Below are 12,024 nucleotides of genomic sequence, written 5' to 3'. Positions count from 1 at the left end.
AGAAATAATAAATTATGTTTTTAATATTAAAAAAAAACAAATTTATGAACAAAAGCGGCGAAACCAACGACAGTCACCTAGGATTATCTACAGCATCCACATCTGCTGCCGCCCCCTCTCAATCCAACGACAGTCATCTAGGACAATCATCAGCATCTACGTAAGCTACTGATGACACTACTACTGTCTACTGTCACAGGTAACAATGTTATTATTTATTATGATCCAGCAAAGTGGCCCAATAAAATTAATGATTTTGTTAGAACAACTTTGGTAACAAGAGGCCCCCAGCAAAATTATCCGTTGCAGAAGCTTAGTTGTGCCCGAAAGATAAATCAGATTTCTAGATAGATGCCCGTAGATTTAAAACTAACTACTACAGTTACAAAATCTACAATGGTGAAACTCTTGAGAGAAAGTGGTTAATTTATTCTAAGACAAATACTTCTGTGTATTGGTTTTTTGGTTTTTCTGCAAAATATTTTCCAATATCAAAATTAAATTTAGTGAAAATGGATATAATAATTGGAAACTTATGGCTGACTTTGTCCAGCCACGCTAAGTCTCCAGCTCATCGACAGTCACAGCGACAGTGCAAGAAGCGAACTAGCAATTAGACAAGAATCGGACAAAACCATAGGCGGAGAAACACAAAAAGTTATGTAGAACGACTTATATCAATCATACAGTTCCTAGCACAACATTGTCTTCCATTGAGAAACGATTCTGATAAACTTTTTCATCACAACAATGGTAATTTTTTAAAGCTTGTTGAGCTCTTTGGAAAATTTGATTCTGTTTTATAAGAGCACGTTAGGAGAACAACGAATGGTAGTAACAATCAGCATCACTACTTGGGAAAACGTATTCAAAACTAAATTATTCAGCTCCTCTATGACCAAATCAAAAATAAAATTTTAAACTTTTTGAAATCAGCAAAGTATTATAGCATAATCTTAGATTGTACATCCTGATATTTCTAGAGTGGAACAGATGACTATTATTGTACGTTTTGTCGATTTAGGTTCCTGTCCTTCACAAAGTGTAAAAATTGCAGAACATTTTCTTAGATTTGTGCCTGTACTTGCAACCACTGTTTTGGGACTTATAGAAGTTATTTTGCAAAAACTGAATGAACTGGGAATACCTTTGGAAGATATGAGAGGACAAGGGTATGATAATGAGGCAAACATGAAAGGGAAGAACTTGGGAGTTCAAAAAAAAAGTTTGAAAATAAATCCTAGAGCATTTATTGTCCCATATTCTAGCATAGCCATTCACTCAATTTAGTCGTGAACGATGCTGCTAAAGCCTCACAGTTTGCAGTTTCTTTCTTTTCCTTAGTGACAAAAATTTACAACCTTTTCTCAGCATCTATTTATCGTTGAGCTGTACTGAAAAATCATATTTCTAGCCTAAAATTGAAAGCTTTCTCCGAAACTAGATGGGAAAGTAGAATTGATGCCATTACTCCCATCAGATACCAAATTTAAGAAATCTACAATGATTTTGTAGAAACGACTATCAATAAAAACAACGATAAAATGGTTGCTCATGAGGCAAGCTGTTTGGCAAATCAAATTCGTGATTTTACTTTTCTTTGCTCTGTGGTAATATAACATGACGTTTTACTGCACATCAATGTAGTCAGCAAATCACTGCAGAGTATTGATATGGGAGTGTATCAAGCTTTAAGTTTATTAGAAAAAACGGAAATCCATTTTGGGTCCCTCAGAAGTGATTTAAAATTCCAGGGCTATTTGACAGACGCAAAAGAGCTATCATCAAAGTTAGAAATCGAGAATCCGGATATCGGAGGCACAGTAATAGAAGAAAGAGAAAAGTGAAAAATGATATTAACTTCTATTTAAAAATTATAGACACAACCATTAATGCATTAAGTGATAGATTTCAGCAAATTAAGAGCCAAGGTGAAATTTTTGAGATTTTAGGTCTACCAAGGGGGGCGGCTGTCACCGATCTTGCCCAGGGCGGCAAATTCCCTAGGGCCGGGCCTGCGTATCAACCTGACTAGTTTTTTTGAAAAGCCAAGTTCTTGCATCGCTGTCCACAGTCTAGCCTTGCATACTCTATCAAATGCTTATTTAAAATCTATGAACATCTGATGAAGCTCACGATCAAATTCCCAGCATTTTTTCATTATCTGTTTTATTGTGAATATCTGGTCAATAGTAGAGCGGCCCGGTCTAAATCCGTATTGATAATCTCCAAAGATTTCTTCTGTGTATTTTTTGGTTCTTTCTAGCAGGATGTTTGCAAGGATTTTATAGGTGGTGTTTAGGAGTGTTATTCCCCGGTAGTTACTGCATTGCTTTTTGTTTCCTTTTTTGTGTATTTGTACAATAACTCCTTCTTTCCATTCATCTGGCATTGTTTCTTCTCGCCAAATGTCTTGAATTAGCTTGTATATAGAACTGTACAACGCTTCTCCTCCATGTTTTAAGCACTCTGCGGGTATACCATCGCTACCTGGTGTCTTATTATTTTTAAGTTTTTTAATTGCCTGTATTACTTCTTCGTATGTCGGGTATTGGTCTTCTATTTCAGCTGTATGTACTTCTGTATTAAATATAAAAAACAAATTTTGTTGTATTTCTGCTAGATTGGTCGTTTAGTAGTTGATAGAAGTATTCCTTCCAGGTTTTTAGGATTTCCTTGTCGTTTTGAAGGAAGTTTCCTGTTCTTGCTTGGTACCCTGTATTGATATTTGAAACTTCTTTGAAGAACTGTCTCGCTTGTTTGTTCCTTCTTTTTTCTTCTATATCTCTTATTATTTGTTCCCTCTTCTTCCTTTTCATTAGTTTTCTTATCTCTGTTCTTCTTTGTTTATACATTCCATTGTTGTTGTGCGAGGGGTTTTGTAGCATGTTCCTTCTAGCCATATTTCTTCCTGTTATGGATTTCAGGCAATCATCATGAAACCATTTTTTGTTGTTCTCTGTTGAAAGATGTTGAAGAGGGTTGAGTTCATGACAACTCCTTGCCTACGGGCTGTTATTGTTTCGAATTCTGTTGATTTCATGTTTTTATGTATTAAGTATTTTTTATTTCTCTTATATAGACTTTTGATGATTTCAACTAGTTTTTCCTCAACATCTCTTCTTGTCAAGCTGTCCCACACAATTGTTCGTTTAACACTGCCGTTTCCAGGTCTATGAAGGCCACATATGCTTTATTTTTAGACAGTAATGTTTTTTCAATGATTTGTTTTTACGAAAAATTATCTACTTAATTTTAATATATTTGTTGTTTATTTTTAAAAGAACTACTAAAATGAATTTTCAGAAAAAAATGAGAGAACACTTGATAAATTTGGCTTTAGACCTAAATCTATCTGGTGATCAAGCCACTTCTCCTAAAGATACTTCACTCCAAATATCGACTTCCGAAATAAACATACAATACCTTAATACATCGTGCCAATGCGAAACGCCAGTTAGTCCTGTAGAGAGTTTATTTGGAGCTGTGATAGAACAAGAGAAAGAGTCCATTGAAAACATAGAAGAAGAAGTTTATTACAAACATAGTTTAGGTAAGTATTGAAGTAAAAATGCCTTAAAAAATCCTTTAGAAAGATATACCTACTTATTAAGAAAAACCCTTTCGGACTACGTCATAGAACGTTTTCGGAGTGACAATTCCATCTTCAATGCCGATTAGCTATAGAATAACTATATAAGCTAACGAATATAAGTTGGCTTTAATTAAAGCCAACGTAAAAGTTAAAGCAACGGTTAAAGGAGTTATAGGCCAGGGTAATAAGACAAAAATGGGTCTACCCCAAAATCCTGACAGCCAAAATCCCGACAGCCACAATCCCGACGGCCAAAATCCCGACACGCCAGAATCCCGACAGGCCAAAATCCCGACAGGCCAAAATCCCGACAGGACAGAATCCCGACAGGTTTGATAAGTTTCTTTTTAACATAATTACATTTATATCTTGTTTTTTGCTTATGGCCATCTGTTTTTTATTTTTTGTTGCTAAACAAAAGTATTTTGTATTAAAAGTATTAAACAAAAGTCGGGATTTTTACTTATGCGAGGATTGCATGTCAGGATTTTGGCCTGTCGGGATTCTGGCGTGTTGGGATTCTGGCGTGTCGGTGTTTTGGCCGTCGGGATTTTGGCTGTTGGGATTTTGGCTGTCGGTATTTTGGGCGGCACCGGACAAAAATATACCCTGTTCGTGACACTTCAGCAGCCAGGGTACTGAAGCGTTTTTTCGACAGGTAATACCTATAGGAACAAATTATAACTATTTCCTGCGTAGGTTCTGGCGGCCATTTTTATTTATAAACAATTAACTGTCAAAAAATGGCATTTCCCCCTTTTTTTTCAAATCAACGGAAAACAGTGAAACTTATGATTTTTTTTTAATACAAATATCTTCGAGATTATGGAAAAAGCTTTAAAATGACGTATTACAAAGTTTGATATACTCATTTATTGTTAATATAACTGGGAAAAAAGGTCGGAATTGCAAAAAAATATTTTCTCAATAACTGTTGTAAAAATTAGTGTTCAGCTTTGAAATTTTTGTCAAATGAGGGTTCTTTGGTGCTTAATATGTGATAAAAATTTCGAAGCGATTCATTCAATTGTTTAAATTTTATTCAAATTGTTTTTCCCAGGGAGCATTTTTTTGCAATAACATAAGTCAGAAAAAAATGACCTTAGAACCACTCCATAGGTGTCAAATGAAAGAGCATGAGCTACATTTTCAACGTGGTTTAAAAAAGTGAATAAAAAAGGCATTTATTAGTAATAAATAATTATGCAAAAGTATCGTCAATTTTTCTTTATAAACTTTTTGAATAACTTTTTCCAAAAAATTAACTTTTTTACCCTGTTTTAAGTGCACAACTACCAAGTAATATTATCTATATCATAAATGATAAAAAGTTGTAATAAATATGTAAAATTTCTTATATAACAAAATAAAAAGTTTATAAGGAAAGCTTTACGATACTTTTGCATAATTATTTATTACTAATAAATGCATTTTTTATTCACTTTTTTTAAACCAAGTTGAAAATATAGCTCATGCTCTTTCATTTGACATCTGTGGAATGGTTCTAACGCCTTTTTTTCTGCCTTATGTTATTGCAAAAAACAATGCTCTCTGGGAAAAACAATTTGAATAAAATTTAAACAATTGAATGAATCGCTTTGAAATGTTTACCACATATTAAGCACCAAAGAAGCCTTATTTGACAAAAATTTCAAAGCTGTACACTAGTTTTTACAACAGTTATTGCGAAAATATTTTTTTTTGAATTCCGATCTTTTTTCGCAATTATATTAACAATAAATAAGTATAGGTATCAAACTTTGCAAACTTTGTAATACGTCATTTTAAAGCTATTTTTATAATCTCGAAGATATTTGTACTAAAAAAACCATAAGTTTCCCTGTTTTCCATTGATTTGAAAAAAAAGTTAAAAATGGCATTTTTGACACTTAATTATTTATAAATAAAAATGGCTGCCAGATCCTACGCAGGAAATAGTTACAATTTGCTCTTATAGGTATTACCTGTCGAAAAAACGCTTCAGTACCCTGGCGGTTCAAGTGTCATGGAAAAAACCTTATTACCCTGGACTATTACTTTAATTGAAGTGGTACTTATTCTAGATAAGCAGCACTGAAATTTTCGTTACAACGGGTCTGGATACGTTAAATCTGACACCTTCATTCTGTTCTTAAAGCTTTTTCAACAACATGCACAGTGTTTAGTTGAAAATAAGGTCTTATTATTGGTTGATGGCAATTCAAGCCATAGGTCTGCCGAAGATATAGAACACTGTGGAGAAAATAACATTCTTACCATTTACTTTGATGCCGCTTTCGCATTTCTCAAGAGCTTCCTGGATGATACTTTCTTAGTATAAATTGAACAGTAGTGGGGAGAGAATGCATCCCTGTCTTACACCTCTGAGAATTTTTTGAGCTTGCGTTGTGTCGTTATCCACCTTTCGAGCTTCTATGCAGCGAATATCTTTTTGATCAATGTCGAGTTGTTTTAGTATATATACGAGTTTATGATATTGTACTCTATCGAATGCTTTTTTATAATCTATAAGCACATTATTACATCTTTCCTTTGATTGTAGCAGTTCTGGGCTACCACCTTGGTTGCAACTAGTGACTCCCTCGTACCCAGGCTTTTTATAAATCCAAATTGTGAGCAACCAATAACCTTATCGCATTTTGTGGAGACTCCGTAGTGAAGAACTTTGAGGAATCATTTTAAGGAATGGCTCATCAGACTTATAGTAGGTGGTCTTGAAACTTTGTTGCGTTGTTCTTTTTTGGCAAAGGTATAAAGGTAGAACTATTGGACAGGGAATTTTCCTTTTTTGAAGATCTGGTTGAAAAATCTTTGGAGTTTCCCTCTTCATCTAACAATCCGAGTAACTCAAAAGGAATTTGATCAGATCCAATTGCTTTCCCGTCTTTCGAGGTATTTACTGCTCTAGTAATTTCTTTAATTGTGATCTCGGCACAAGATAAGTTGTTAATATCTATCACTTTTTCCTGAACAACTTCCAGCTTAGGCCTCTCGTTTGCAAAGAGATTGTTGATGTATCCATATGAGTTTCCTCTCTATTTTAGATCGAGCCTAATAAATTAATTTTCACAGGTTCCACTATACAGTGTGAGCCAAAGAAAACAGTCCGCCTAGATATTTGGCAGTATTTATTAGACTATAAGGAAATGAAGAAACAGGTCGACTTTTGATCGAAGGGAGACACATTTTTACGGTACATACATCTGTCGTTTGTCAACCCCTCCCTTCCACTTCTCCCACCACATATTTTTAAATAGGGAATAATAAGGGTCGTGTGTTAGCTCATTTGAAAAGTTATTCAATTCTCTATTTAGTAATATTAACATTGACATAATTATTTATACAGGGTGTCCAAGAATAATTATTTTGAATTAAACTAATTGACACAAAAAGAAGAATATATGTAATTTATTTAACTCAAAATACATTCTACTGCTGACAAAAAATAGAAAAAAATGTTTATTTGATAAATAAACATTGTTTGTTGCTTATATTCAATATTTAACTTACCAAGAGGCAGATAGGTGGCAGCTTGAACATTGAATTTTAGCGAAAAACAATATTTATTTGTCACAGAAACATTTTTTTCTGTTTTGTGACAGAAGTAGAATGTATTTTGAATTAAATAAATTACATACATTCTTCTTTTCGTGTCAATTAATTTAACTAAAATATTTTTTCTTGGACATCCTGTATAAATAATTATGTTAATGTTTATATTACTGAATAGAGAATTGAATAACCTTTCAAATGAGCTAGCACACGACCCCTATTTCCTATTTAAAAATAAGGGGTGGGAGAAGTGAAAGGGAGGGGTTGACAAACGACAGATGTATGTACCGTAAAAATGTGTCTCCCTTCGATCAAAAATCGACCTGTTTCTTCATTTCCTTATAGTCTAATAAATACTGCCAAATATCGAGGCGGACTGTTTTCTTTGGCTCACTCTGTATAACTAAGTCAAAATGATTATTAATAGTCTTTTTATTTGTTTTTGTACATTCGTGGCTATAGATTTAAGTTCATTCTACGCAAATATTCTATTTTTTAGGTAGGGTTACAGAGTGCACAGAACCGTCAAATTCATCAGCTACTATAGTGGGTAAAACGACTAATACAAATGTTCTTAGTTTTAATGAAATTGATAATTTAAATCATGATGCCAAATCCGAAATAGTTGGAAGTAACGAAGAGATTGACAAAGGTAAGGATTCACAATCTTCGCCAAATTCTACACCTTCTAATATGATACTTAAAAGGAGCATACGAACGGAAAAATGAAAGATTACCCATGAACGACCAAATCAATCACTTATTTTGTATTTGCTGTCTTTTTCTATAAATAACAAAGGTTTGTTATAGAAAAAGACAGCAAATACAAAATAAGTGACTGATGTGATCGTTCATGGGTAATCTTTAATTTTTCTGACTGTATTTAAAATTAGACTGGATCAGTAAGCAGTTTACTTATGTTCTTCTTTCTTTTTCCTCAGCCTTTCACTTTTCATGGGTCCCTGTTCCGTACTCCTCTTCGCCACTCACTTCTGTCCATCTTGTCTTCTTCATTTAAACCTTTCCTCTGCCATAGATTCTTCTGTCTTTCCTTCAACTCCTAATAACTCTTTCCTGGGTATCACATAGTCTTCATTTCCACGTCTGGCATGACCAAACGATTGCAATCTTTGTTCTTGAACCTTTTTTGAGGCTGTAGCCCCGATTCTTTCCCTAAACACGTCGTTCCAGATCTTGTCTCTTCTAGTCTTACCCTACTTCTACCGTAAGATTTTCATTTCAGCTACCCTCATCTTCTTTTCCTGAACCTTCTTTACAGGCCATACTTTATCGCCGTCGCCGACGCATACTTCAAGATGGTATCCGGCGCATCATTAAGAGACATAACTTTGGTTGTCTTAGTGTTGTTGTGTCTCTCATTTATTGGAGAAACCTGGATTCCACAAATCCATGGTAATATACATCTTCTTCTTAAAGTGCCTATCCATTCCGGATGTTGGCGATCATCATGGCTATCTTGACTTTGTTTACCGCAGCGCGGAATAGTTCAGTGGTAGTCGTGTTATACCACTTTCGTAAATTTTGAAGCCAGGAAATGCGTGTTCTTCCTGGTTCTCTTTTACCATTTACCATTTACCTTCCCTTGGAGAATCAGTTGGAGAAGGCCGTAGCGTTCTTGATTTCTCATTACATGTCCTAGATATTCTATTTTTTTTATGGTTATGAGAATTTCACACTCTTTCCCCATTCTACGCAGGACTTCCACATTAGTAATTCGGTGAACCCAGGATATACGTAAGATACGCCTATATCAGCACATTTCGAAAACTTCGAGCCGACTCATCGATGCAACAGTGAGTGTCCACGCTTCCATTCCGTAGAGCAGAACTGTGAATATATAGCATTTCAACAGACGGTATTATGTTTTTAATGATATGTCTCGACTGTTGAAAATGGGTCTCATTCTAACCTATGCTGCTTTCGCTTTTATTATTCGCTGTTAAATTTCGGTTGAGTGGCCCCATTGGCTATTTAAATTCGTGCCCAGATATGTATATTGCTCAACTCTTTTGATATTCTGTTGGTTGATTGTAAGTTGAGCGTTTAGTATTGGTTTTTTACTAATTCTCATAAATTTGGTCTTTATGTTAAGACCTAGTCCGTATCTGTTGCTGACTTCTGTTATACGATTTGTTAATATCTGTAAATCATTCAGATTATCGGCAAAACTATGGTGTCATCTGCATATCTAATGTTATTCAACAATTCGCCGTTTATTAATACTCCTTTGGCACAACCGTCTAAAGCTTCCTTAAATACCCATTCAGAGTAAATATTGAATAGAAGTGGAGATAAAATACAGCCCTGTCGTACTCCTCGTTCTATTGCAATTTTATCAGTTAACTGGTCTTCTATTTTGATTTTGGCCGTCTGATTGTAATAAATGTTTCTGATAATTCTCAGATCTTTGTTGTCAATTCCAATTTCTTGCATTAGAGTTATTAATTTGTCATGTTTTACTCTGTCAAACGCTTTCTGGTAATCTATAAAGGATACGTATATATCCCAATTTACATACCTGCATCTCTGAAATAGCACTTGTACAGTAATAAGGGCCTCTCGTGTTCCCAGAGCATCACAAACTCCGAATTGTGTTCTTGATAGTTGTTCCTCGCACTTTGTGTATATTCTTTTGTGAATGACCTTTAGAAATATTGTAACTAAATGGCTCATAAGGCTTATAATTCTATAGTCTTCGCACTTTCTTGCATTGGGTTTTTTGGAAGGTTTATAAAAGTTGAGTCTAGCCATTTTTGGGGAATTATACCTGTGTCATAATATACAGTGTGTCTGCGTAACTTGGAACCCTATGGCAAACTTTTTTAATATCAATTTTACGAAAAAAAGTTATTCCTTATAAAATGCTCTGCATAGTCTAAAACCTAAGAAGAAATCATCAGATATAACATTTTATCAATGGTATACGAGGTATGTCAAAAAATATGAATTTCGCTCAAGAGTAAAGTGCCTTTACATTTCACAATATCGAAAATTGTCATTGAGAAAAGTTGTTTGTAATTCAAAATTATGTAATAATCTGCATGTACAATGGAAAAAAATTGTAAATTTTCCTTAAATCACGGACACCCAACATCATTTTTATTTATGATAGCTCCGTTATTATTAATTTTACGAAAAAGTTATTCTTTATAAAAAATTTTGCATAGTCTCGTAACCAAAATAAAATTGTAAGATATTTATGCCTGGTTGCGCCAACAGATCTTAAGCTCCAGCTTAGCTAAGCTCTACTTCTAGATAGGGCCTCCTTGAGTATCACTTACGTTGCACCATAATATTAGGTTCTTACCTTATTATCAATTATATCTATTATTATATTATGGTATTTGTTGGATATTTTAAATATAGTTTTAGTAGACCACTCTGTAAAACCTAACAACTGTTATCAGGGTAACACATTTCTTATTATTGTAAAAAGTACATTCGCCAAATGAGTATTAAATGAGCTTTCTTTGTATATAGAAAGATGTGTTTTATTTTAGTAATTTATAGTTTGTAATATTCACCCTCAAATTAGGGCTAAAATATATTACAAAGTGGCGACGAGTTTTATGGACATTTGTTCTAGTATTACGAACGAGACTAGTGACTTTTTGTCGTAGTTAACGCATTTAATAAAAATGCCGGACGTGCCAAAAACGCCATCGTATGTTCCGTTTACCGGTACCAGTCAAGAGTTCGTGCCCGGTAACTCAGATTGGACAGTGTATAAGAAACGATTAAGTAATTACCTTGCTGCAAAAGATATTAGTGACGAAAATCGGAAACGCGCTATTCTCTTAAGTTTATTAAATGAAGAAGCGTATAAATTGTTGTTCAATATGTGTATTCCAGCCGAGCCAGAGATAAAAACGTTCAAAGAGTTGGTTGATTTGATGGATGAACATTTTAAACCGATTAAATCAGTGTTTAGTTACAGGGAAAATTTTTTTATAGCACGCAAAATGGCCAACGAAAGTGCCAAAGAATGGGCAGCACGTCTACGTAGTTTCGTAGTGTCGTGTGAGTTTGGTGGCGCCCATGAAATCGAACAGGCGTTAGTGAATCAATTTATCATAGGCTATGATAGTGGCACAGTAAAAGATCGTCTCTACGAGGAGAAATCCACAGTAAAGTTTTCCGAGGTGGTGGAAATAACTTCAGCAAAATCTGTAAGTTTTTCAAATTTACAAGTTGTAAAAAAGGAACCAGAAATCCATTTCGCCGGCGGAAGCTCTTCCAAATTTAAACAGTCAGCGCATGTTCGCGCATCTACATCTCAGAAAAGCAACTTCGACGCAGGAGGGAGGAGCCAATCTTCAACAGCTGGAACTTCCACCAAGACTAAATGTTTGGTATGCGGACGTAAAAACCACAATTCAGATAAGTGTGCCTATCGAGAATGTTTTTGTCACATTTGCAATATAAAAGGGCATTTAGCACTAATGTGTTCAAATAAAAATAATAAATCTAATAAAACAGGTAATAAAAACAATTTTCTAGATTCTGAAGAATATTGTTTATATAGTTTACAATATAATACGAATCCTGTGTTAATAGATTTATTAATTGATAATGAGTTGTTTACATTTACGTTGAATACTGGCGCTAGCTATAGTGTTATTTCAGAAAGCTTTTATAATTTAAATTTTAGCAATAAAATTTTGCAAGCAACCTCCGAAACTTTTAATCTTTATAATGGGGACAAATTAAAACCTTTAGGTTTCGTTAATTGTGAGGTTAAATATAAAGAGAAAAATGCTATGTTAAATTTGTATGTTATTAGTAAAGGAGGACCTCCATTGCTAGGTAGAGATTTCTATAATCTGTTCGATCTTACCATTTTTAACGTAAACGAT

At 34.2% G+C, this 12,024-nt stretch overlaps 1 protein-coding gene across 3 annotated transcripts in view; it reads left to right on the top strand.

The window, feature by feature from the left end:
• Positions 1-12,024, top strand: part of LOC114338964 (uncharacterized) — a 66,539-nt gene that overhangs the window by 23,026 nt on the left and 31,489 nt on the right. For all 3 annotated transcript variants that reach the window (XR_007697617.1, XM_050648782.1, XM_050648783.1), the window contains exons 6-7: positions 3,307-3,553; positions 7,647-7,799. Coding sequence is in view for 2 of the 3 variants with exons in the window: in XM_050648782.1 (XP_050504739.1) it covers positions 3,307-3,553; positions 7,647-7,799 (400 nt within the window). In the remaining variant the exon portion in view is untranslated. The remainder of the gene's footprint in view (positions 1-3,306; positions 3,554-7,646; positions 7,800-12,024) is intronic.

Source organism: Diabrotica virgifera, chromosome 4 (assembly GCF_917563875.1).
Source record: "Diabrotica virgifera virgifera chromosome 4, PGI_DIABVI_V3a".
Classification (NCBI taxonomy): Eukaryota; Metazoa; Arthropoda; class Insecta; order Coleoptera; family Chrysomelidae; genus Diabrotica; species Diabrotica virgifera.
The sequence above is the reverse complement of the archived record's forward strand: the minus strand, read 5'-3'. Positions and strand labels throughout refer to the sequence as shown.